The sequence below is a fragment of the Notolabrus celidotus genome, chromosome 11, assembly GCF_009762535.1.
Source record: "Notolabrus celidotus isolate fNotCel1 chromosome 11, fNotCel1.pri, whole genome shotgun sequence".
Lineage (NCBI taxonomy): Eukaryota > Metazoa > Chordata > Actinopteri > Labriformes > Labridae > Notolabrus > Notolabrus celidotus.
The window spans coordinates 23,443,839-23,469,840 of NC_048282.1; the positions used below are offsets into that span (position 1 = coordinate 23,443,839).

The following is a 26,002-nucleotide window of genomic DNA, read 5'->3' on the forward strand; positions in this document are numbered from 1 at the left end:
ATGCCGCAGCTGTCCCCACGGCGCCGTTGGAGGCGTGTCAGGAAGAAATGCCCAGCAGGAAATGCCACCTACCTGTGCAATCAGATCATTGTATGTGGTCAATGTGTAACTTCTACCAAATGAATGAACTGTGAATGAAGTGTTGACACTGTGTCAGGATATTTTCACCATGATGAACATTCATTTGTGAGCTTGAATGACACTCCAATCGCAAAGGCTTGGCAACACATTTTTATTTTCTTTACATATTGATCACGTACAATTAGTTTTGCTATTTGAACACTACATCTGACAAGGTGGAAAATGAGTGAAAAACTTGCACCCACAGCAGCCATTGCTCCTCACATAATCCACTCATGCATACAGCCAGCGCCTCAGGCTACAGGCATTGAATAGAACTGTCCTAGCACTGCACTCAACCTCGACCAAAGATGAATGCTCCCCCTTCAGAGTGAATCTCTTTTAGTAAACTAAATCCTGGATTTTTCAGCATTTTTTTCCTTCCAGCAGTGGAAAAATGTGTCCAAAAATGTCCCCTCTATATAAAGTTCAAAGGTCACTCCCACAGAATGTCACTGGGGTTTTGCCGCACAAAGGGTCCTCCTTTTCTACTTTTTGAATCTGTCCAAAGCAGATCTCTGGCTAGATAACACAGCCGCCTTCTTCTCCCTCTGCTTTCTCTCTTGTTCCATCTTCATTTTGTCCTCCACAGTTTCCCTGATCACATCCTAAGAAGTAAAGTAGGCAAGAAAAATTAGCCAGACATTGATAGCATAGCTGAAAGATCACATTAGGACTGCATCAATCTTTGTTTTATATTCTAGGTTACTTACCCTCTGGTCTTCATGAGCCACTTGTTTCTTGCGTTTTTCAATGCTGCCAGCAGAACTACGACCCTTTTTCTTGTACTTGGGAATAAATTTCTCTTTGACAAGTGGATCAAAGCCCTAAAACGACAGAATAAAATGCTTTAGGAAGTCTACAAAATTAAAATGTTACTGTGATCAAAGACAACGTTTAAAATCTAAATACAATTCCTTGCTCATACCTGTTGAGGCCTGCTTCATAACTATAATTAAAATCTCAAAGTCTCACTTCTGTAGCGAGCAAAACAAAAAAATGTTTTGCTTTTTAAACTCATGCGTTTAATTTACCACTCCCTTACCACAGGCTCTTGTATTTATAAACTCTATTGTATTCAAAGTATTTCTTGGCTGGTCTTCTTTGTATGATGTCCAACTACTTTGACATGTCGAGGAAATCACATGGTTTGGCTTGGTTGTGACGTTGCTACCAACTGTGAGAAGTAGTGTTGGTAAACAAGTCTTACACTTGCATGTTCATGCTTTTTGTTGAAATGCAATGCAAATTTGGGGAGTATAATATATGGAGCGGGTAATGATAAAGTATTTTGTTGTTTGTGTTTTTGTTGAAGACTTAGTAAGAGTTGGCATGTTGTGTATTTGGGATTCTGTTTTGTGTTTGGTAAAAAAAAGGGGGATATATGACATATCATAAATACAATTATGTTGGTTACAATGTTTCTCATGAAAGTTCCCCCACCCTGGGGCACCGCTGGCCTAACAGTCTAAGCGTGCGCCCCAAATACAGAGGCAGAGGTTGCAGATTCGATTCCAGCCACAACCATTTGCTTTGTGTCCTCCCCCGCTCTCTACTTCCCACATTTCATTTCCCAAATTGAGACCTTTTCTAATAATATAAGTACCGTAGACGGTATCAGTCTGGCATCCAGCAACTCTGCTAAAAATCTAGGAGCCCTTTTTGATCAAGATTTATCCTTCAACTCCCACATTCAGCAAATTTCAAGGTCAGCCTTTTTTCACTAGCGCAATATTTCTAAAATTAGACACATCCTGTCTCAGAGAGATGCAGAAAAAATAGTCCATGTATTTGTTCCCTCGAGATTAGATTACTTTATTCCCTTTTATCAGGTTTCCCTATTAAGTCTCTAAAGACTCTTCAGCTAGCTCAAAACGCCGCAGCTCGAGTACTGACTAGAACTACGAAGAGAGAGCACATCTCTCGAGTGTTGGCTTCTCTACACTGGCTCCCAATAAAATCTAGACTAGAATTTAAAATCGTTCTTCTGACCTACAAAGCCCTTAAAAATCAGACACCTTCGTATCTTAAAGAGCTCATAGTGCCCTAGTACCCCTCTAGAACACTACGCTCCCAACATGCAGTCCTGCCCATCATACCTAAAATCTCTAAAAGTAGTATGGGAGGTAGAACATTCAGTTATCAGGCCCTTCTCCTTTGGAATCATCTAACAGTCAGGGTCCGGGAGGCAGACACCCTCTCCACTTTTAAGATTAGGCTTAAAACTTTCCTTTTTGATAAAGCTTATAGTTAGAGCTGGATCAGGCTTGGACCAGCTCTTAGTTATGCTGCTATAGGCTTAGACTGCCGGGGGAACTGGCGCACTGACACACTGAGATCCTATCTCACCCCCTTCCCTCCAACTCCCTTGTCACTTACTTTAACTCTGCCTGTCCCATTAAAGTCACTATCCATAGACCTTTCTGGAGTCCCTAAGCTCCCTTGTCTCGTAGGTTCCTCTGAGCTGCTTTTAGACATCCTCCTGCTGTGGACGTTCCAGACTCCAGCTGATACGGACGTGCTGGACTCCAGCGGCAACAGGTTCTACTACTTGTCTCATCACTATCACTGCCCCCTCTATCTCTTATTCTCCTCTATCCCTCTTTCCAGACCATACTCGGTCAAGGCAGATGGCTGTCCAACATGAGTCTGTTTCTGCTCGAGGTTTCTGCCTGTTAAAGGAAGTTTTTCCTCACCGCTGTAACTAGTTATATACTGCGATGTGCAATGCTCATGGCGGATTAAGGTGGGGTAAGACTGAGTCTTATCCTGTCTTGGTGTTGGGTCTCTGTTCATAATTTGACAGAGTGGTCTAGACCTGCTCTGTTTGTAAAAGTGTCCTGAGATAACGTTTGTTGTGATTTTGCACTATACAAATCAAGATTGGTTGATTGATTTCCTGTCTCAGCTGTCCTATACACAAAAGGCAAAAATGCCCAAAACTATAACTTAAAACATTTTTAAATAGTCCCCCCCCCCAGTAGCTAGATAAAAAAACAGTTTGAGTTTCTCCCACAGGCTGTGTGCTCTTAAACCTTCACTCGGAAATAGTCCCGTTTGTTTTTGTTGTCCACCTTGTGAGTGTTCATAGCCAGAATCCTGTTCTGCTGGTTTCTACCTTGTTTGACTTTTTGTACTGGCATGTGTATTTTCCTTTTAGTTTAACATATTTTGGTTACAACTCAAGCATGCCCTCTGCTAGAGCCAGGCTGAGATACATCTTTAAATACAAGTGTGTGTGTGCTGAAGGGATGCTTGCAGACACTGACCAAAGCTTGGACCCTGTCTTGGTGTCGTTGCTCAAAGGTGGCTTGATCGACTTGTCCCAACTCGAGAGGGTCAAGGCTGATGAGCTCTGGCTGGATCTTCTCAAGCAGGGCTTTGACCTCCCACTCCTGCCTCTGCTTTGCACTACGATAAGGATTTGCATCCAGGCCATCAAAGTTAGGCTCTCCTGCACCTGTGAGTTAGAGTTAAAGAGGACAGAAGAATATACATAAAGAGAGAGAGTTCAGTAGTGGCAGCTCTTAATGAAATCTAATCCCTCAGACCATCCTGTCCTTGCTTTTTGTTTTGACACATTCAATATTTGGTTGCAGATTTATAGAAAATTAAGTTTATTTCTCCTGAATAAGTTGTTACAATGATCATGCACAATATTAAGCTGATATCTGCCGCTTCCAACTACAACCTGCAGAATTTAGGAGTAACATTTGAACAGTCATCCACCACTGATGTGTGCAGCTAACCATGTTGTTTTTTCACTGTCAAATATTTGCACACAGAGATCTGTATTTTAGCATCTGGATCTGGGATGATTGTTTTTATGTCACCTGGCATTGGCTAATGTGACTGAACTATTTCACCTGTACTTTTCAACATGCCTGGTAAAATGTGCCAGAACTGCTGACTGTGCCATGCAGCTGCTGCAGTGAGAGCTTTCTACTCTATAGCACCATATCTATGGGTCTCACCCTCTGGGTCTGTCGATTTTGTGGAATCCACTACATAGCTGGTAACTATTTGCTGTTCCAGTAAGTTGTCTGCATTAGATCAACATTTTAGGTATGTGTTGTGGGACTTTAGAATAGCTGATTGAGTGAAGCACTGAATGATGTTAAGTTAATAACTGAAATATGCTTAGAATTTTGTTCTACCCAGCAGGAAACCAACATGACCACTTGAACTTGGAACTACCATAGACTGTTTTAAATATGGGGGTATTATACAAAGTGAAACTTTACCTGGTACGAGCATGCTGGTGAAGCCATCTCCATGCCCCACCCCGAGGACGTCCTCAAAGGGGCAGAACTGCAGCCCCCAAACTGTTCCTCGTACTCTGTGAGCCATATAGGGTTTAGTCACAGGAGAGCTCCACACGTCCCTGTATACCTGCAGAGAGACCGTTTTCAAAAAACACTGGTTACACTGGTGAAGATAAACTGCAGCAAATATGTAGAGGTCACATTTCTGATGGTGATTAAAAGAAATGACACTACAGCTGATCAAGAGGGATTTTCTGTAGTATGATCTTTACAAGTTCTATTCTCCCAAAATGTTACTGCTGATATTTTCTGTGGCACTACTCTTGATATTGTACTAAAAAAAAAACAGTCTATAGTCTGAAATTTCCATAGAAAAATAAAATTGGTTCAGTATGTACATGTCATTTCTTTTCAACCTGACACAACTTAACTAGTACCTGTCCCTGACCTCTTCTTACTTGATGAAAATTAGAAAACTGCAGTGCAGTGCTAAAGCAATGAGAAAAAAAATCCTGGACATATTAATAAATAGGAATGGGAATCAGAGATGCATCTTTAGCAGAATATATATGGTAAGATATTGAAATTCAATAAAGGAATTAGATGTAATAAGCTGTATCAAAGTAACATACATCAATCAGCTACAACATTATTGTCACTTATGCAATCCTAAACAACAGCACCACCATTAATGTTATTTTAGGGAAGCCTCTACATTTTCAGTTTTTGTTTACACGATCAGAAAGGTGATATATGTTCTCCATATGTATTATTGAAGTTATTGTGTGTGGTGGTGGTTAACAGGAGTGCATTCTACTAAACGGTGTTCTACTAAGCTAACAGTCTGACTTATGCTGTCATAAAAAGCTGCCATAAATGATACATAGACTTGACAAAATGAACCTGTATTTTAAAAGGTCTGAAGTCCGGCACAGTTGTATTCACTGAATACAACTGTGTAGACTGCTGTAATAATATTAATAATATTTTTTTTTGTCCAGCACTTTTCAAAAACCGAGTTACTAAGTGCTTTACATGGGCAGCAAAATAAAAACAGACAGTTAATAAAAAAGAAGTAAAGATAAAGAAATAAAACACATTTTAAAAGATACAAAATTCCTCCAAAAGAACTCTAAAGGAATACAATTATTTTAAAACATATTTCTTAAAATGGTTAAAATAAAATAAATACAATTCAGATAAAATCTGGGAAGGCTCTGTGATAAAAGTATGTTTAAAGAAGGGATTTACTTCAAATGAATCATTATAACATTGTTTTGCTTTAGTTGCAGTAACTTGGATTAAATTTTAGTTTAAATCACAGTTCAGTTAAATTAAATGTCATCTTTGTTTCAACCTACTTCCTACTAATAGTTTTTGTCAGTACAGAACCAAAGTGTTTCATTTGTATTTAAATTATGCCTCCAATGTTTCCCGCTGACTCATTTACCTCTTTTTCTCTCTAGGTCGCTTTTTCACTGTTGCTTTCTTGCTTCACAGCACTGGTTCAAAAAACTACTGAGGATAATGTTTTTACTCATAGCTTGAGGACTTTTGATAATATCATGGCATTGCATAATTTTAAACACGAGATACTGATTTTAAAAAAAACCTACATTGAATCATGGTTTCAGTAGTAAAATGAGTTTTGCTATTCAACATCGTGTGTGTGGGTGTGACCACATGTGGCCTTTTTAGATCCTGATTTTGCTATGTTGGTAACACCCCACTTCCTGTGCACTAGATCAACTGCCAGTGTACTCATTATTCATGCAGTGTAGAGGTGATGATTACCTGAACTATGTCTCCTGTGGCAGCAGACAGCAGCCCCTTATGACTCAGAGACAAACAGGAGGATCCAGCAGGAAGGAAGTAAGAGTTGACTGGTTTGAAGGTTCTGATGTCATACACTTTCAGCTTTTTATCCATTCCAGATGTCACCATGTATCTGCCAAAAGAGGAGGGCGGAATGAAAGGTTGCTCTCTGGTGGAGGATGAGGGAACTGCAGTTCAATACTCATTAAAAAATTCAGTCACTAAATCTGAAGTTTTTTCATTTAAGGATTTTTATACAAAGTTTTGTTATCACCAACTAGAGACTGTATTACAAACAAACTTGCAGTTACAGTAGAAAGGGCATTTTTACACAGCACTTGACCCACTATGCAGCATGTACAGTTAGATTTATGTGGAATTTAATATATTAATAATCCTCCAAATGAATGAAGTACAAAATATGTGCAATAAAAACAGCTGGCAACACATCCATCATCCACAGCTTCCTGTAGCTTGATAACATCCACAACCTGTTTCACAACGTAATAACCATAAAGTTTTAAAGGTCACTCACGTGCCCGATTTGTCGACAGTGACTGAGCGCACGCCACCCTGATGACAGAGCATCTTAACGAGAGCTTCTTTCTGATTGGGCGACCACAGGGTGACGGTGCCGTTATGGTGGCCGAGGTGGATGATGGCATTGTGGGGATTCTGGCACATTACGTCAAGCCGGCCGGTCTTGGTGCAGATGGCTGCTACCTCCTTCCCCACTGAAACGTCAAGGTACTGCAGGAAACCGGTAGCACTCTGAAGACAAAAGAGACACAAGAGTGAAGTTTGTCAGAGCTCCTTACTGAGGGTTCATTAAAGAGGATGCTTAGAGATCTGGGCCCGTATGCAAGTCCAGCCATTACACTAATGGGACCATTAGTCTTCACCAAGCAGCAACCTTCGGTCTCACAATATGAGGCCAATGCGGAAGTGTTATAAACTGCAATTCATTGAGCATCCGCTTGAGGCTGGCTGCAGAAACACCAGAAACCACATACACACCCATTCAAAGAGACAATCTTTGCAGCATTAATAAACATGTTTACAGCCTGGTTCATAAAACTGCTTGGCTCTGTAGAAGATATTAAGCTTACAAGTTTTTTTCACAAATAAGGACATAACTTACAGGCGGGAACACATAGCTGTTGGCTAGGAGGATCAAACTCTGCGTCTTTATATCACATTTTGACTGGTTGAGTTCAGCACTACCAATATGGCCGCCGCCGCCTGGCTTCAAAACAGTGCTCAGGAACAGATGGGTGACATCACGGGTACTACGTCCATTATCTATACAGTCTATGGGTCTGCCGCCATTAAATGTAATGCTTTGTTGGGGCGTTAACCTGGCTCATGCATACCGCTTATCGATTTTTTTCCACCATTAGCACAAAAGGCCCTTTTTCATCGCTAATGGCTGGACGTGCATACGGGCCCTGGGAATTACACTGTGAGGCAATAAGGGAGAGATTAAAAGTAAAGATACTGCATGAGGTAAAAAGAATAGGTGGGTGCAGAATTCTTCAGAGAAATTAAAGATGATTATTATTTTAAAATGTGATAATCCTGTTTATCAATTATTTATTTTAGTTTGAGGACTTTTACCTGGTAAAAAAAAAAAAAAAATAGGCTTTAACCAAAGCAAATCTTGCAAAAATTGTTTCTAAAACATGTACACAATATAGCGTGTGTTTTTTTTGGGGTAAATTCAACGTTATGTTATTGTTCTAGTTCTGTTCAAATCACATTAAATGTATAAAGTGTAAAACTCAAAAGAAGGGTGAGTATGAACTTACCGCTGTGGCTAGCAAGAAGTGGTAAGGGAGGAACTGCATTCGGAGGACGTCATTGAATTTTCGGATACAGTGAAGCTCTATTCCATTGGAGTCATAGATATACATCCACTTCTTCTGAGCCACTGCATACATGCTCTCACTATGAAGCCATCTGAATGAAGGAAAAATTATTGTTTAGAAGCATTGTTCACACTTCTAAGTGGTGAAGCGTGACCGCAACAGACAACATCCTGTGATACACAAACCCAGGCTGGATGACTTACTTTACATCGTTGACTGACTCCATCACATTTATCTCACACATCAGTTCTTTGGACTGCCAGTCGACACAAGCAACATGGCCTCTCCTCCCACCGATCAGCAGGTGGCTGAAGGAAAGGAGAAAACATTGTTAAGATTGATTGATTGATTGTAGCATGAACAAAAACATCTGTCTTGGTATATGAATGAATTAACAACAGAGGTTTTCCATTTAATAACGTGTGAAATTCTGCAGCAAAAAGGTGAGTATATATCACTAACAAACAGCAAGTGTTGAATAGTTGCTATTAGTTTTAAATGTACTTTAGTAATGTATCGTGTTTTATGTTTCCATGTATGGCTGCTCATTGTTTGTTGGAAACTTTGTTAACCGTGCTGCAGTCTGCTTTGGACAGGACATGCATGAAAAAATTATTTTTAACTTATTGAGTTTCTCATTGTTAAATAAATATATAAAAAAAAATAAGATAAATATTATCTGAAGTATCATATGGTAATATATGTGCATCTGGCTTAAATGTTGTCACTGCCCACTAGTGGCAAAACATTTAACAAAATACCAGCGTTGAATGGAAATATCTGGACCAAGTTTTCTTTCAATGATATGCTAATAGGCTCATATCACTGGGTGAGGTAGTCTCCCTGTTAATGAATGAACGATATCTGCAGTTTTTAGTATCATTCAACCAAATGGTTCAATATATAAAGATGAATGAATCACATGACAGAAACTGAAGAGAACTCTGCCCACGTTGTGCCAGTATGGAGAGCATAATACTGACCGTCCAGTCTTGCTGTAATCCACACGATATGGTCCAAACTGAGACAGTTTCAGGTTGAAATACTGAAGAGAGAAAAAAAAATCAAATCTGTGAAACTGCACTCTTGAAGTTCGGCTGAAATGTATCACAACAATCCTTTGACACAACATGCTTGTGACTGATTTATGAAATTATAATAAAAAAGTTTCACACATTTTTAATCCAACATATTAACTATCTTCGACACTGAAGAGGAAGCTAATTGTTCTACTCAGAAACAGTGACAGAAAAAGAACATAAGGTGAACATATGTTAACTTTGTACGCTACATTATTTGTTTAGAAGTAAACAAGTCGGGCACACCTTGTGCTCCAAAATGGTCTTTAAGTTCCCTGGTCTGTTACTCTGCTACACTCAGCTAACAAATCTGTTTTTATTGTTTTAATGGAAGACTGTAAACCTGCTGAGTCTCAAGTACCCAGCATAAACATGACACATGCATCATATCAGGACACGAATGTGACAGAGACTGTGTAAGACCACAGCTTGGAGGTCAGGAGTGAAATGATTTTAAATTGATACACCACAGTCCTGTCAGGGTCTCACCCATAGACTGTATAAAATATGGACGTAGTATCCGTGACGTCACCCATCTGTTGCTGAGAGCTGTTTTGAAGCAAATCGACGGCAGCAGCCATATTGGTAATGCGGAACTCAACTAGGCAGAGTGTGACGTAGTGTGAGTCTCTTAGCCAATGGCTGTGTGTTCCCGACCGGGAGTCACGTCAGCCATGTCCTTATTTGGGCAAAACTCATAATCTTAATATCTTCTTAACCGTCACGTTAGAAAAAAATTCACCCCCTGTACAGTGTGTGCCATTGGAGAGATTAGCGTTGTAGGGCCAAGCCGTTTTTTGAACCAGGCTGTAAACATGTTTATTAATGCTGCAAAGATCGTCTTTTTCCCATTCATATCTATGTGGTTTCCGGTGTTTCTGCAGTCAGCCTCAAGCGGATTTTCGATGTATTGCAGTTTATATCACTTCCGCATTGGCTTCATCGTTTGAGACCGGAGTTTGCCGCTTGGTCTCACCTTTGCCCCAGATGTTATATCCACAGCCTCCGCAATATCTTCCTGTGAGACCGTACACGTGTCCTCCCCTTCATCACCTTCAAGAAATCTGACAAAGGAGAGAAAAGTTGAGCGACCCAGCTTAAGAACAATGATTAAAGTACGGTTTGAACAAGGGATGTAAATTTCAAGCATTTTCCGTGATCAATTTCTGGAAATGTTAACGATCAATTATCAATTAATCAATAAAAAATAAACCATCGTTATTCTTATGTCAAAAACAAAGCCAAATACATTGTTTCCCCCCTAAATTATATTTGTCACAGCAACAAAATACGGGTACATGTTTAACACTATCAACAATCAGGCTCATAAAAATATTCTCTGTGGACAGTCTTATAAAGTGAAGGCTCATACTAGGAAAAGTACTTCAGACTCACAATGTCCAGTTTTCTGTCTACTCGTTCTCATTGAGAAAAATAAACATGTGTACGCGGTCAGGTGTCAGCCGGGAGCGCAACCGGGTCATAATCAGTCCAGCTGCAGAAAAGCCCAGACGGCTCTGATGTTTTTGGTCTGCAAACATAGCGTACTAGCAATTCCCACCAGTCTGTTGGATTTGTATCTAAAGGTGGGGACATGTCCTGTTTAACGTTATCAACCTTCGTGTCCATGTCCTTGTGGGCAGCAGTTGCGTAAAAAGTGCTCATGGAGACCTGACGCACAGCCGCCAGCTGAGCGTCTCCGCTGTGTGCAACACCTTTAACAGCTGATTCACATCAAAACATGCTTTAAACTTAAAACACCTCCCTGATAGCTGAGTGTAATATGAGACCACATGATGTTTGTTCCATGTGATGGAAAATTGAAAACAAAAACGTGTGTTTCAGGTAATTTCTTAATCCATTAAAGGTGCAGTTGGTAGGAATGGTGTAAAAAACTATACTTTTTTTGTGCTGCGTTTGGGAAAAAGTCATTACGCCCATTGGTGCTCATCAGTAATTGAAGTAATTTGGGATTATGGCGAAATATCTGTGTTTTCCAATGCCTTTGTATCAAGCAATGTTATTATTCCCCTTGTTCCCGTTATCGCGGACCGATCAGAGCTACTCTCCGACCCTCTGTCCTGCTTGGTCGAGTGGCGGCCCCTAATACAACGTCCTGATTGGCTGGGAAGCCGGCACTACTTCCTCATAGAACACGCACGAGAAGTAGGGGAAATCTGGTGGGGAGGGGTAGTGTTGACATTCAAAATCTCTCTCCGAACTGATGTTTATATCACGACTGACAACAGCAGCTTTAATCGATAGTCGATTAATTGTTTGCATCCCTCGTTTGAACATATTTTATCATCATCATCATGCACTTGATGATTCACAAATCAGCCAGTCATTTTTTAAATGTAATTACCCAGCATCCTCTGGTAGTAGGAGGTCAAACCGGGCAGCTTGTTTCTGGGACATTTCTGAAGCTTCTTCTGAGCGTGTCATCATGTCCCTCAGTTTGTGATGCTGGCGCTTTGGCTAGAACAAGATGATTAAAGGAATGATATGTTAGCTATTGGAAAATGTTATTCCACATAGTCAGTAAGTATTATACAGAGGAGACAGCTGGTTGTTTACCTTTTTAATTTGATCTTTCCTCTTGAACTTCTGCACTCTGTCTTCTGGAACAGGAGCAGCCCCAGGAAAAGGGTCAGATTTCTAATGGAGTGTGAATATTAATCACAAATACGCACATTACTGACTTTGTTGAGCACTTCATGAAATAGCATTGCTGTGAATTAGTCTGCCTACAAACCAATGCTGGCATATGAAAAAGCAGTATCTAGCGGGCTATAGTAGAGTGGTGTTATAACAAATACATAATTTTATACTTTCTCATCTTTCATTCCACTTCATGGCAGTTTCTATGTAACTTGGCATATTCACAAATACCTATTGTATCCATCTGAATCGCACTGTTCTTCATACTGTGTATGTTTTTTTTAAATAACCTGGTGCAATTGTATCATGTAATAACTTACGTTACTATGTATTTATCAGATAGAAGTGTACATAGTGTGTATACATCTGTAATAGTTGCCATATTTTCTAAGTATATCTTATCTTATCTTCACAACACTTTAATTGCAATCAAAATAATTGTGACATTCTGCCTTAAAACATTGACTTAAAAACAGTTTTAACAAATAACTTTAATGTAGATGATGAATTTTAAGCAAAGACCAAATGCTGTTAAGTTTATTTGATGTTTTCAAAATACCTAGTACCTGGAGGGAACTAACTGTTGTACAACCATGACCTGTTATTGATGCTGAATGTGATAAAGCAACAATAATCTCTGGCATGATTGTCACACCTTGTCTAATATAAGTAAAACACGAAGCTGATAAAAATCTTACCCCTGATATAAATTTCTTTCCATCCATTTGATCTTCTTCTTGTTTCCTTTTCTTTGCTTTCTGTGAAGTTTTCTCCTTCTGTTGTACTGCTTTCTCAGTGCGTTCTCCATCTTTTCCCTCCTTCTGTGACTCGTCCCAGTATCGAGCTGGAGGCTGAAAGAGAGGCACGAAGAAAGAGACTTATTGGAGAGGACAGACAGTTTAATGGGTATATTTTTGCCTAGAGAACTGGTCATCTGTTTTCATACAGGCGCTGCTATCGTTAGCCGCATGATGCTAGTAAACTATTGGCTGACGCTGAGTTGTATATTAACCATCCAACACAAAGTGTGAGTGTATGTCAGTAAATAAACCCGAATTTTGACACAGTAGCAAAGACAGCCTCTTACAGACGATTTAATCGTATTTACCTTCTTGTTTTTACCCACGTGTGGAGTACTCTCCGGAGCATCGCCGGAGGACGCCATCTTTGTTGTGTACGTTTTCGACTTCCTGTGACGTAATTCTGGAGTCTCGTTTTTTTTTTTATTTCAACTTGAGAATTGTATATTTTGTGTTCCAAAGCAATTACATAAAATAAATTAATATATAAGTAAGAAAAAAACATTTAATTTTTAAAGATGCATTATACATGTATGTTCATATATGGACCAACATGTTAAAATAAAACACGTCTATTTTTGCTTGGCAGTCTGATTATGGATTTCAAATCTGAGTATCCAAACTCTCCAGCAAAATATATACTCTGTGTGTCTTAGAACAGAACAGAACACAACAGTGGAGGATTTTGGTCATAACTTTGTCATGAACAACTGCAGGGTTCCACTTTTGTCGTTTCCCCAACTGTCAGTGATGGACAAAGTACTCGTCTTCATTACTTAAATCAAAGTATAGATACTCCAGGTCAAATATTACTCCAATACAAGTGAACGTTGCTCTGTCAAATTATTACTTGAGTTAAAGTTCCAGAGTACTTGCTTTTAAAAATACTTAATTTTAAAGTACGACTTAAAATATCTCAAAACGTTGTGTTTTCACAATACATAAATGCAGTCAAGAATACATAGGAGTACATTTTGTTACATTATATGTATCTAAAAACCATTACTTGAAATCTCTAAAAACTATACCATTGAATAAAAACAGAAACTAAGTTACTCCAAGCACTGACAACTTAGTTTGAAATGTTCATCCGGAATGAAACAAATGTTACGTAGCTCAAAACGCTTTCTCAGGTTGGTCTGTGAATTTTTGTATGTTTGGGCAGAAACCAGGAGAACATTTCAAACAATACTTATCATTCTTCATTTCAGAAACCTCTAACATAGGCTGAAGATATGGCCATGGGTGCTCAGGTGGAGAATTATAGCCATCATTGCTACCTCTAAATGAACTGCCTGATCTGAGTGAAATCTGCTCTGTGTTTGCTCCACGTTCAACCATGGAGACGCATGATATACAGGTACGGCTAAACAACTGAGACAAACAGAACTACACAAACACATTTTACTGTCTTAGGGATCAGATTTCAGAAAAGAGAGGTAAATTAATGAGCTGACTTCAAAACAAAAGTAGTGAGTAACTAGAAATGTAGAAATGTAGTGAAGTCAAAAGTACAATAATTGTCTTCTGAATGTAGTGGAGTAAAAGTAATAAGTTCATCAAAAAATAATACTGTACTTAAGTACAGATACTCAAAAAATGTACTTAAGTACAGTACTCAAGTACATTTACTTTCCACCACTGCCAACTGTTTAATTTACTTAATGTAGTTACATCTCACAGGAAAAAAAAGTAAGTGTATGTGGTGCACCCAAATATGTGCAACCACATTTGTTGTGTATTGAGTAACTGAACTTTGTTTAATAAGCACTTAGTGTTTACAAACATGCTCTGATAATCAAGACAAGTATTATTTTACATTTATGAGATGTAGTCCTGTGTGAATGGTGAATATTGATAAGTCAAAGAGAGAAACAGTAAACGGAACCTTTGTCACTGTAGTCGCGCACCCCAGTTGCCTACTGTGGACGGACGTCACGTTCCCCTCAGACGGAATCTGGAGAAAGATACGAGTGCTTCGGTTCTTCTTGCTCTGAGACTTTGCTTTTATTCTACAGGTTAGTAGTGACTCAAAATCGCTATAAAATGAAAGCTTTAAGCTTTGTGTTACTTCTGTGAGTGACAGGTTGTAACGTTTGTATGAATGTGATAACTCTAGAGTTAAGTTTAAGTGAACCGCGGTAAGCTAATTTTGCGACGTTATCGCGAGAGTTCGCCAGCTCACGCTAAATACTGTAAAATCTCACAGTACTATGTGTGTTAGTTTGTTTACACTTAGTAATGTGCTCCTGTTTATTTTGCAAGGCTCCTGATGTGACTTAATGTGTTTGATGATTACAGAATGTATATTTGTTTGATGTATTTGGTTAAGACAGTCATGTTAAGCTAATTAATTCACAGTCTAGTTGCAATGTCCATATATGATTAAGTTACAGCACTTATATAAGAGTATGGATGAGTAATCCTGAGTTTTTGCACTATGTTCATTGAAGTCAATGAAAGATTAAAGGTGCCATATGTGATTTGTAAGTCGAGTTTGTAAGTCCCCTTAAAAGTGTTTTAGGCAACAGTTTTGAGTATTTAAACATGCTTATTGTGACAAAGGGAACTTATTTAGGTCTTTTTAGAGTTTATATTAACAGGACAAGGAAATGCACTGAATGTGAAATGTAAATAGGTTTAAGAAATTAAAAGACGGAATCTGGAGAAAGATACGAGTGCTTCGGTTCTTCTTTCTCTGAGACTTTGCTTTTATTCTACAGGATCCTTTCTTTTTGTTATTGTTGTCACCGTGCCCGGGACCTGTAACATGTAGCCCACTGAGGAGGACAGAAAGAAAGAAAGAAAGAAAGAAACTTTATTATTCTTATGAAACCATGTGAGTTTTGATATGAAAATCACCCTTCTGTAAAATTTCTTAAAACTCATAGACTTTTATACCTTGTGACAATGACTCACAATAGAAACTGCCTTTTTTGTAAGGGGTTTTGTATTTAAGCTCATAAGCTTATCAAGGTTGTTTTTTTTGTATCTGAAATCCTAATCACAAAGTAACAAAACATACACACACACACACCCTTTCCCCTGACTCTGTGCAAAAAATAGTTTAACACAAAGGTTCACTTTGATTCTTCAGACCTGCTTTTAATCTAAACAGAGAACTGCAAAAGAGACGCCCATGTAGAAAAAAAAAATCCAAATTATCTGATTTGAAAACACGGAAACTGAAAATTCCCAAGGGGTATGTCCGCACTTTGGCTTGTATGTACTGAATGTGTTTAGGCCCAAATATTTCTAAACAAAAATAGGCAAAAACTACTCTGAAGTAGTTTGAACAAACAAATTCAGCAATGAATCGGTATGCATCAAAAGCAGCTGTTACATCTGAAAGAATCAAAGTCAGTATTTGATAAAAGATCATTTAAAAAAAAAAGTGCATAATCTGTGCTGTGAAAGGCTCCAAAAACAGACTATGAAATCTTGAGGATGCCAAGCTAATCTAAAAAAGACTGCTGTATATGAGGAATTCTCATATTTAGCACATTAAAAGGCATTCTTTGGGAAAAGTCTCAGGCCTAAGCAACAGTGTGTGGGAATGTTCGCATTCCCCTGATTCACAGACAAATTACAAAAACAAAACACTTGTGGAGGGATGGTAGGCTATGCTAGCAGGGTATCAAGGCAGGTGTATGATGTCAAAGATGTTTGATTAATGGAATTAATAAGCAACATATAAACAAATAAAAAAAAGTCAAATAAAAACGGAAATAAAACAATTGACTGATTTGAAAAAGGAGAAAAAAAACAGTGATGGTATACCAAGGTAATTATAAAGGTTATGCTTTGAAAAGAGATATTACATAACATTACTTGAAGATTACAGTTAAAAACCCTTCAAAAGCCCCTCACTGTCAGTGCCAATATCAGCAGTGCACAGAGTTATGCAAAGTCAGGAGGGAGAGAGAAAGGACTAAGCTTCTCCAGGAGAATTCACAGGAAGAGAATCCTCTCTTATGGGATATTTTAAAGGAACAAGGAGTAAAAGTTTGTTGAGACGGTCACTAAAGTTATCTCTTTTATTAAGAGCCACTGCATGTTGTACTTTGAAGTTGAGTGTCAATGCTCAAAATGCTGACTTAGAATGCTTAATGTGGAAGAGAGAGAGAGAGAGAGAGAGAGAGAGAGAGAGAGAGAGAGAGAGAGAGAGAGAGAGAGAGAGAGAGAGAGAGAGAGAGAGAGAGAGAGAGAGAGAGAGAGAGGACTAGGAAAGAAGAGTATTGTAACAATACAGCGGAGGAGCACAGAGTGAGGAGTCTGTTGATCTAGATAAGGTATGTTTCTCAATTTATTGTTTTTAAAGAGCGACTGTGAAGAGGAGTTCATTAATCCACATGCTGAGTTAGAATGTGAGCGCATAAAGATGACTTATGACTTCTGAATCGCACTGTTCTTCATACTGTGTATGTTTTTTTAAATAACATAGTGCAATTTTATCCGTGCAATAACTTACCTATCTATTTATCAGATAGAAGTGTACATTGTGTGTATACATCTGTAATAGTTGCCATATTTTATTTTATTTTATTCTACTCTATTCTATCCTATTCTATTCTATTTTATTTTATTTTTATCTTATTCCATTTTACCTTTATCATTGCTATTATTATTGTTATTATATTTTTTAACTATGTTAGTGCATTTTTGTATTCTCCTGTCCCATGTTGTAAGCTGCTGTAACAAAAGAATTACCTTATCTTATCTTAGAAGTTGCTTTATTAAAAAATTTGGAACCACTGTCTTAAATTGAAACATAAATCTCTGCAGTTTGATTACTCTTGACCCCCACTCCCACGTTTTGTTTCTCTAAATATTTTCTTGTCTTTTCTTAGAAAAGATGGATTTACCTCGTCCAGAACTGATTGACTTCCATGGAGTCTCAATGAGTCACTATTTCACAGACAACTGGGAGAATGTTCAAAACTTTCAAGCTCGACCAGATGACATACTTATCGCAACTTACCCCAAATCTGGTCAGTGCACAAACAATAAAACTCAGATTCAGTGTTTAATAAAGACATGCACAGAGGCTGTGTGATGGGATGTTTTAAATTTTTTTTTTTTTTAGGAACCACTTGGGTCTCCTACATCCTTGACCGGCTGTATTTTGGTCAGGCAGCCCCAGAGCGCCAGACATCCATCCCCATCTATGAAAGAGTGCCTTTCCTGGAGATAGAGTTCCCGTTACTGGAATCAGGTAGATCACTATTCTGTGAAAATCTATAACCCTTTTCTTTGTGTCATGGTACAAACAGGTGCAGTATTTAACAAATTGTAGGAGTCAAGAGACTTCTTAACCACCCTAAAGGATTAAGGGAGGGGTTTCTTTCTCAATTATTTCTTCTGATACAGGAAAAGACCACGCAGACAAGCTCACAACATGTCCTCGGCTCATCAAAACTCATTTTCCTGTCCAATTTGTGCCAAAGTCTTTTTGGGAGCAGAACTGCAGGGTGAGTAAAAGCATCTTCAATCACATTGATGCAACTTTGATTAAAAGAAAACGCCACTGCCTTCTTACATTCTAGCTTGCTAGCATTAGCTTGTGTAAGGCTTGTGTCCTAGTTCAGTGGCAAGATCTTTTGAAGGACCCAGCCGATGCATCCACTGTATCCATCATGGCCAGACAGCTTTAGATGTGCAACTGTGATACAATCAGTCTTCAAATGCGCCCTTCGAAGGATGCGCCTTCCACTTCCGCATTGGACTCATATTTTTGAGACTGGAGGTTGCCGCTTGATTGAGACACAGCTTGTGAGTGCATAGGCAGAATGCATGCACATAGGCATGTTTGTCTGTAGACAGGCAGGTTCCTCCAGCACCACCAGACACTACACACTATCTTTTTCACTGTTGAGTTCTCAGATAATCTAAGTGTTCTCTCCTCCTGCAGATAGTCTACATGGCCCGCAATGCCAAAGACAACTTGGTCTCCTATTTTCACTTTGACCGCATGAACCAGGCTGAGCCAGAGCCAGGAGACTGGAGCAGCTTCTTCCACAGATTCATGGAAGGAAAGAGTGAGAAACACTGATTAATTGTTTTTATGTGAAAGATATTCCTAGGATTGAACAGATCACTGCTTTTTTGTCTAAATGTGTTGTTCTGTGGTCTCAGTGGTGTTTGGATCCTGGTATGACCATGTGAACGGCTGGTGGAAGAAGAAGCAGGCGCATTCAAAACTTCACTACATGTTCTATGAAGACATGATTGAGGTAACTCAGCAGATTTTTACCCATTGTTCTTTTCTTTTAACAATGCAATGATGATATATGATTGTTTTACTTCCAGGACACTGGAAGGGAAATAGACAAGCTGTGCAGCTTTCTGGGATTGACTCCTTCAGTTGAGGAGAAGGAAAGAGTTGCAGGTGGATCTCAGTTTGATAACATGAAGAAGGACAGCATGGCCAACTACTCTACACTCCCTGTTATGGATTACAAAATATCTCCTTTCATGAGAAAAGGTAACCTGATAAATTAATACCTAAATTAATGTGGCTTGAATGTGGATTCAACCCTTTCTTCTGTTTCTGCAGGAACGGTTGGGGACTGGAAGAACCATTTCACCGTGGCCCAGAATGAAGAGTTTGATGAAGACTACAAGAAGAAGATGAAGGACGCCACACTCAAATTCTGCACAGAAATTTGAACAGGGCTCATCAAGACTTCCATGGAGTCTCAGATAATGGGGTGTAAAAGTCTTGTCAGTAAGTCTTTGCAGCTTACAGGAAGATACTATAAATACTAGACACAAATGGTAAAGATCTGGTCACTAAACTGTATGAACTGATAAGTATCTATTTTAATAACATTTATTTGACCAAAGGGATTTCACAGGAGCATTTTTTAACCTTATATCAGCTTTTGACACAATAAATCATGATGTCCTTTTTATTAGTGCTCTCCTATTTTAATTTTCCGGCTGTGCTTTCTGCAGGATGGCACCGTATTTGACAAATAGAAAACAAGCTGTACAGATCAGAGATGCACAAGCTCAGCTGTCAGGTGATGTTACCAAATGCTCCATACTGTAACCAATCCTCTCTATCTCATTTATGTTAATGGTTTAGCAATTTTTTCTCCAAATGCTTAAGTGCAACAATATGCTGATGACAAAGTATTACACAAATATGCCAAAACAAAGCAAGAGGCTGCTGTCATGCTACCTGTGGCTATAGTACCAGTGTCTCACTGTATAAAGCTCTTTATATGTCTTAGTGCAAGATTAAATTTAATCCTGTCCCACCTTTTTTAAATATGTTTTTTTGCATCAAATTTAAAATGCATATGTATATGTAATGTAAATGTAATATTTTCCATAAAATAATACAATATTTCAGTAAATGATATGCTGTATTTGCACTATTTTCAATTAGATAAATTAATTAAATTTTCAAACCTTCAAATTCTGTTTTTAACATTTTATGCAGCCTCCCAACATTTTGGGGATTTGGGTTGTCTAAGGCCAACTCGATAAGCTTGCAACATATTCACAGTTGTTTCCTTGGGAGCACTTTTTTTTGGTTTAAAGCTTGCATGGTCCCCTCCCTCTGCTTGCTCACTAACACACACACGCACACACACACACACACACACAGACACACACACACACACACACACATGCACACACTTCCTCCCCCGACTCTGTGCAAAAGTTCTTTTTGAAAATGGGCCAAGAATTTTAATCTGCAGGTTATTGGAAACAGAAGTTCACTCTGATAGTTCAGACCCAATGTTTCTTAGTTTGCTGGAAGTAGCTCAAACTCTGAAAAGAGACATCCATGTAGCATTTCTCTGTGGCACATTTGGTTTTAGTTGAAAACAGGGGTACTGACAGACAATTTTCGAGGGTTGAGCAATGTTAAAACATGCACACAGACTGTGTACAAACCAGATTTCCAAACAATTTACAAACTAATTTCACTCTGAAGTAGTTCAAACAAACAAACTAGGTCATGAAAGTAGCAGAACATTGTATTGAGGATTACATGGGGATGCTGACACTGAGTGTTTAAAGGATTTTTCCTGTTCTTGGAACGAGCCCCAGCCTGTCAGAGTAAACTCACCCACCAGCAAGGGGAAGTGGAGTGGAGTTCAAGTGAATCTCTTCAGGGATGGGAGGAGCTGGACTTTCATATCACATGTGTAATTGAGCCAACAGCAACAACGTTCACAGGGTTATGCAATGAGAACAAGAAGGAGAAAGGACTACAACTCTGCAAGGAAAGGTTCAAGGAAAGAAGAGAGGAGTGTCTTTGAAAAGACAGTGAAGGTACACAGAGTGAGGAGTCTGTTTACCTAGATAAGGTATTTTTCTAAATTCATCTTGTTTTTAAAGAGCTACTGCTGTCTTAATCTGAAGCTAAACATTCCTGCTACATAAATCTCTGCAGTTTGATTACTCTTACCCACCGCTCCCATGTTTTGTTAACTTCAAACAGTTGCCTATGTTAATGATTTCAGATGGATTCACTTCGTCCAGAACTGATTGATTTCCATGGAGTCTCAATGAGCCACTATTTCACAGACAACTGGGAGAATGTTCAAAACTTTCAAGCCCGACCAGATGACATACTTATTGCAACTTACCCCAAAGCCGGTCAGTGCACAAACAATAAAACGTAGAGTAAGTGTTTATTAAATCAAAAGATGTAGCGCCTTTACTCCTTTTTCTTTCAGGAACCACCTGGGTCTCCTACATCCTTGACATGCTGTATTTTGGTCAGACTGCCAATGAGCGCCTGACATCCATCCCCATTTATGACAGAGTGCCTTTCTTGGAGATATGCCTCCCGTCAATGGATACAGGTAAGATACACAACCACACATATTGTACTTGGATTGTAAAGCTACAGTATGCTTTTCTGTCTTTTTGCTCAAAGTCCAGTAAACTTCATCACAACATATTATAGTTTCATAGTCCTTTTCTTTGTGTCATGGTACTAATTGGGCATAGTATTTATCACATTGTAGAAGTCAAGAGACTTCTTAAGCACCTTAAAGGATTAGGTGGGTTTAATTCTTAATTTTTCTTATTCTTGATACAGGAAAGGACCAAGCAGACAAGCTCACAACCTCTCCTCGGCTCATCAAAACTCATTTTCCAGTCCAGTTTGTGCCAAAGTCCTTTTGGGAGCAGAACTGTAGGGTGAGTAAAAGCATCTTCAGCCACATCACACCACTCTGATGGGGGAAAAAGAGAAAGGTTAGCTAGGTGTTGGGTGTGTCAATCCAGGGAAATTTGAAAGCAAGTCTCAAGCTGGTTTGGTGGCTTTATTTTTGTTGCTCATGTTTCATGTTGTGTTTCCTGCTTTATTTTGTACTCACTCTTGCTCTTGTTTTAGTTTCCTTCGCTTCCTGCCCTCCTCTGTTTTCCTTCTGTTTCACTAATATGTCTCACTGTGTCTCACTCCACTTTACAAATTTAGAAAGTCTTAGCATTTCCTCACTGCTTTGTCAGCTCTTCTCATACATTCCTTGTGTTTTAGTCTCTAGTGTATGACCAGTTTAGTGTTTTTGGACACTGCCTTTCGGCCTCATGTTTTTAGATACCTCTGCCAGTGTTGTAGTTTATCCTGTTTACCAACCTTATGTCTGATATAAAGGACACTGAACTTTAAACTTTAATTGAGTCTTGCATTTGGATCAGTTTCCTGATTCAGCGTTATAAAAAACACTGCCCTGACACTCTTGAACATACTCTAGCTCTATAGAGGAGGAAAGGAAGTTATTGCCATACCATATCAAAGAACCTTCTCTTGTAAAAACCCAGCTTGCTTGGAAGGCCTCACTCACATTAAGTTGGTGAACAGGCAGGTAGGCATGAAAGTCAGTAGACAGGCAGGTTCCAATTGTTACAAAAAAATACTTAGAATTCAAAAGTAACGCTTACATGTTCTCTCCTCCTGCAGGTAGTCTACGTGGCCCGCAATGCCAAAGACAACTTGGTCTCCTATTATCACTTCAACCGCATGAACAATGTTCAGCCAGTGCCGGGAGACTGGAGCACCTTTTTCCAAAGTTTCATGGAGGGAAAGAGTGAGAACAATACTAAAAGAAATGTTGTGACATAACAGAACTTCAAACAATTGTGTCTAAATGTGTTGTTCTGTGGTCTCAGTGGTGTTTGGATCCTGGTATGACCATGTGAACGGCTGGTGGAAGAAGAAGCAGGCGCATTCAAAACTTCACTACATGTTCTATGAAGACATGATTGAGGTACCTCAGTAGATTTCTCCCCATTGTTCTTCTCTTTTAACAATGCAATGATGATATATGATTGTTTTACTTCCAGGACACCGGAAGGGAAATAGACAAGCTGTGCAGCTTTCTGGGATTGTCCCCTTCTGTTGAGGAGAAAGAAAAAGTTGCAGGTGGAGCTCAGTTTGATAACATGAAGAAGAACAGCATGGCCAACTACTCTACCCTCCCTGTTATGGATTTCAAAATCTCTCCTTTCATGAGAAAAGGTAACCTAAGAAATCTGGATGCAGGTGATTGGTCACAAAATCTTCATCCTAAATTGAAACACCTGACCCTTTCTTCTGTTTCTGCAGGAAAGGTTGGTGACTGGAAGAGCCATTTCACTGTGGCTCAGAATGAAGAGTTTGATGAAGACTACAAGAAGAAGATGAAGGACACTACACTCAAATTCCGCAATGAAATTTGAACAGGACCAAACGTGACAGATGTCACATTTAAATGTTTTAAAAAGTTTTCTCTGATGTGAGCACCATGTTTACAACATTGACACTGATACTGTCAAATAATCCTTACAATGAATCCAATAACTCACTCATACCTCTAAAAATAATGTGAAAGCAGCTTAAAAATATTGATTGTATAGAATCAATGCCACGTTGAAGAAATGGAAAATGTCACAGAGTGACATTTAATTACTGTAGGAAACAAGGGTTGTATTATTCTGGACCATAAAGTATCTGTACAGTGATTGGATGATTTGGCTGTGTAGTTTTTTTGTCTGTTTTTTGCATTTTATCAATAAAGTAATCTAAAAAAAATCTTAAATGTCATTTCATATTCAGTATATTGCATTTCTACACATTTTAATGTCTCACTATTTTTTTCTTTTTAATGTAGCGAAGTGAAAGTTGCAAAAAATATAGAAACTCAAGTAAACCTACTTAAGTACTTTTACTGCACTTTGTCATGAGTTGATTTTCCTTTTTCGTTAATAAAAGGTTAAACTTACTTTTTTGTGCAATAGTGATTTTTGCTTTTAGCGCATCCGACACTAACTAGGCCCAGCATCAGCCTCTCAGCAGCTTTCGGCTCTTCGTAGTCGCTACAGTAAGGAATGGGATACAAATGAGCTCTTGCTATTCAGATAATAATAAGATTAATAATCATTTTCAAGGAGTTATGACATGTGCCAGACTCCTTTACATGGATTGACCTGATATGATATGTCTGATAAGGTTCCTCCAGTGTCACTTTCACTTAGTTACTGTTTTACAGGGGTTCTGACTAAACAGAGTCAAGTGTTTAACACAGCCAGGTAATACAAATTACCTGGCTGTTGTAAATGAGTTGTAAATGAGAGTCATTTGAACACCCTTGATATTGTTATAACTGGCTTTGGAATGGCTTTATCCCATCAGGGCTCCTTGTCTGCTGATAGACATGTCTTATACCCAATAAAGAGCTTACAACATTTGTTAAACTATAACCTATTCTACTTTTATTATCCGTAGAGAAAAACAATCATTGATAAAACAGGAAGGCAGAGAACCCAACCTGTTTAAGGATGTAGTTAAATTTGTATATCTTTCAATCCATTTGATGTTGTAGACACTGCTAAGACGATTCTACATCCATCTGAATTAATGTTTAACATGTAAGTTATATTTATCAGCTTTTTTTTATTATTATGTGTATATGAATTGACACCGTTCTCCCCCCCACAGACCAACCCTAACTAAAATACAAAGGTGCTTTGAAGTAAGTTTGGTTTTAGTGTTAGTGTGTATACTTCAGTTTTTTAATGCTTGTCTCAGACTTGACAACAAAGAGAACTCAGAGTTTTATTCTAAGGCCAGTTAGGTAAACAACTTTGAGGATACCTGCCTGTGCACTGACTGATTTATATCACATACGGTGGTGGACAAAGTACACAGCTTCATTACTTAAGTCAAAGTATAGATACTCCATGTCAAATATTACTCCAATACAAGTGAAAGTTGTTCTGTCAGATTATTACTTGAGTTAAAGCATTGAAGTACTTTAAAAATACTTAAGTATTCAAAGTACTTCTTAAAAAATCTCAAAACGTTATATTTTCACAAAGCACGAGTGCAGTCAAGAATACATAGGAGTACATTCTGTTACATTATGTTTATTTAGAAACCATTACTTGAAATCTCTATAAACTATACCATGTAATAAAAACAGAAACTAAGTTACTCCAAGCACAGACAACTTAGTTTGTAGTACACAACTTGTTCATCTAGAATGAAACAAATGTTACGTAGCTCAAAACGCTTTCTCAGGTTGGACAGTGAATTTTTGTGTGTTGGGCAGAGTGGGAAACAGGGAGAACATTTCAAACGATACGAATCAATCTTCATTTCAAAAACCTCTAACACGGGCTGAAGATATGGACATGGGTGCTCAGGTGGAGAATTATAGCCATCATTACCACCTCTACATGAACTGCCTGATCTGAGTGAAATTTGCTCTGTGTTTGCTCCACGTTCAACCGTGGAGACACACGATATACAGGTATGGCGAAACCACTGAGACAAACAGAACTACAGAAACACATTTTACTGTCTTAGGGATCAGATTTCAGAAAAGAGAAGGACATTCATCAGCTGACTTCAAAAGCAAAAGTAGTGAGTAACTAGAATATTGATAGAAATGTAGGGGAGTCAAAAGTACACTAATTGTCTTCTGAATGTAGTGGAGTAAAAGTAATAAGTTCCCCGAAAAAAATAATACTCAAGTAAAGTACAGATACTCAAACAATGTGGTGTTAACTTACAGGGACAGGGCATGTAGTGACAACAAGTAGTTCTAAGTTTAAATTTTTGCTTGTGATAAAAATAAGACACGCTGCATAAAGCCAGTCGGATCTTGTAAACTTAAATGTAACACTGATGTAGGCCGTCAGTACCAGGACTTAACACACAACAAGCTACACCTCCTTTACGACAAGACAGATAGAAATATGAGAGCAAAGAGTCAGAAATTACTAATATGTCTCATCTTCAAATAGGCAGCTTTGCCTGTGCATGACCACACCTAACATTATGCGGAAGGGGAACAATCAATTTTAGTTTGCATACACATTTGCTGGGCAAATATTTAACCATGTCACACCCTGGTGCTTGTGTGTTTTGTGTTGCTCACTCT

The 26,002-nt window shown here is 38.6% G+C and overlaps 3 protein-coding genes across 7 annotated transcripts; 2 read left to right on the plus strand and 1 right to left on the minus strand.

Moving 5' to 3' along the window:
* Positions 1-213: 213 nt before the first annotated feature.
* wdr46 (WD repeat domain 46) lies at positions 214-13,044 on the minus strand. Its single transcript, XM_034695546.1, has 14 exons — positions 12,917-13,044; positions 12,507-12,659; positions 11,725-11,805; positions 11,513-11,625; positions 10,124-10,211; positions 9,052-9,113; positions 8,272-8,376; positions 8,009-8,159; positions 6,736-6,971; positions 6,180-6,333; positions 4,365-4,512; positions 3,390-3,580; positions 834-947; positions 214-728 (listed from the first exon to the last, which is right to left on the minus strand). The coding sequence occupies exons 1-14, from the start codon at positions 12,971-12,973 to the stop codon at positions 609-611; spliced, it is 1,773 nt and encodes a 590-aa protein (XP_034551437.1). The 5' UTR covers positions 12,974-13,044; the 3' UTR covers positions 214-608.
* A 1,471-nt stretch (positions 13,045-14,515) lies between these two features.
* On the plus strand, positions 14,516-19,873 carry LOC117821427 (cytosolic sulfotransferase 3-like). Of its 4 annotated transcripts, XM_034695680.1 has the most exons (9): positions 14,532-14,626; positions 15,332-15,447; positions 17,459-17,599; positions 17,695-17,823; positions 17,979-18,079; positions 18,520-18,646; positions 18,744-18,841; positions 18,918-19,092; positions 19,165-19,873. In XM_034695680.1, exons 3-9 carry the CDS (start codon positions 17,464-17,466, stop codon positions 19,275-19,277), a joined length of 879 nt encoding a protein of 292 aa, XP_034551571.1. In that variant the 5' UTR covers positions 14,532-14,626; positions 15,332-15,447; positions 17,459-17,463; the 3' UTR covers positions 19,278-19,873. The 4 variants fall into 4 exon arrangements, with proteins under 4 accessions (XP_034551573.1, XP_034551571.1, XP_034551570.1 ...); XM_034695682.1 differs by lacking the exon at positions 15,332-15,447 and having other exon boundaries at positions 14,516-14,626; XM_034695679.1 differs by lacking the exon at positions 14,532-14,626 and having other exon boundaries at positions 15,238-15,447.
* Positions 19,874-20,168: 295 nt separating this feature from the next.
* Positions 20,169-23,839, plus strand: LOC117821428 (cytosolic sulfotransferase 3-like). 2 transcript variants are annotated; one of them, XM_034695684.1, is made up of 8 exons: positions 20,169-20,935; positions 21,070-21,227; positions 21,308-21,436; positions 21,676-21,776; positions 22,540-22,666; positions 22,749-22,846; positions 22,923-23,097; positions 23,185-23,839. In XM_034695684.1, the coding sequence occupies exons 2-8, from the start codon at positions 21,092-21,094 to the stop codon at positions 23,295-23,297; spliced, it is 879 nt and encodes a 292-aa protein (XP_034551575.1). In that variant the 5' UTR covers positions 20,169-20,935; positions 21,070-21,091; the 3' UTR covers positions 23,298-23,839. The 2 variants fall into 2 exon arrangements, with proteins under 2 accessions (XP_034551575.1, XP_034551574.1); XM_034695683.1 differs by having other exon boundaries at positions 20,170-20,935; positions 21,092-21,227.
* Positions 23,840-26,002: the final 2,163 nt, after the last annotated feature.

Excerpts from the sequence above, each read along its gene's own strand:
- wdr46 (XM_034695546.1), bottom strand. The coding sequence starts at position 12,973 with ATGGCGTCCTCCGGCGATGCTCCGGAGAGTACTCCACACGTGGGTAAA. Across the intron at positions 12,660-12,916 it reads ACGTGGGTAAAAACAAGAAG|CCTCCAGCTCGATACTGGGA; the intron begins GTAAATACGATT and ends CCTCTCTTTCAG. Across the intron at positions 948-3,389 it reads AAGACAGGGTCCAAGCTTTG|GGCTTTGATCCACTTGTCAA; the intron begins GTCAGTGTCTGC and ends CTGTCGTTTTAG.
- LOC117821427 (XM_034695682.1), top strand. The coding sequence starts at position 17,464 with ATGGATTTACCTCGTCCAGAACTGATTGACTTCCATGGAGTCTCAATG. Across the intron at positions 18,647-18,743 it reads CAGATTCATGGAAGGAAAGA|TGGTGTTTGGATCCTGGTAT; the intron begins GTGAGAAACACT and ends CTGTGGTCTCAG. Across the intron at positions 18,842-18,917 it reads TCTATGAAGACATGATTGAG|GACACTGGAAGGGAAATAGA; the intron begins GTAACTCAGCAG and ends TTTTACTTCCAG.
- LOC117821428 (XM_034695684.1), top strand. The coding sequence starts at position 21,092 with ATGGATTCACTTCGTCCAGAACTGATTGATTTCCATGGAGTCTCAATG. Across the intron at positions 22,667-22,748 it reads AAGTTTCATGGAGGGAAAGA|TGGTGTTTGGATCCTGGTAT; the intron begins GTGAGAACAATA and ends CTGTGGTCTCAG. Across the intron at positions 23,098-23,184 it reads CTCTCCTTTCATGAGAAAAG|GAAAGGTTGGTGACTGGAAG; the intron begins GTAACCTAAGAA and ends CTGTTTCTGCAG.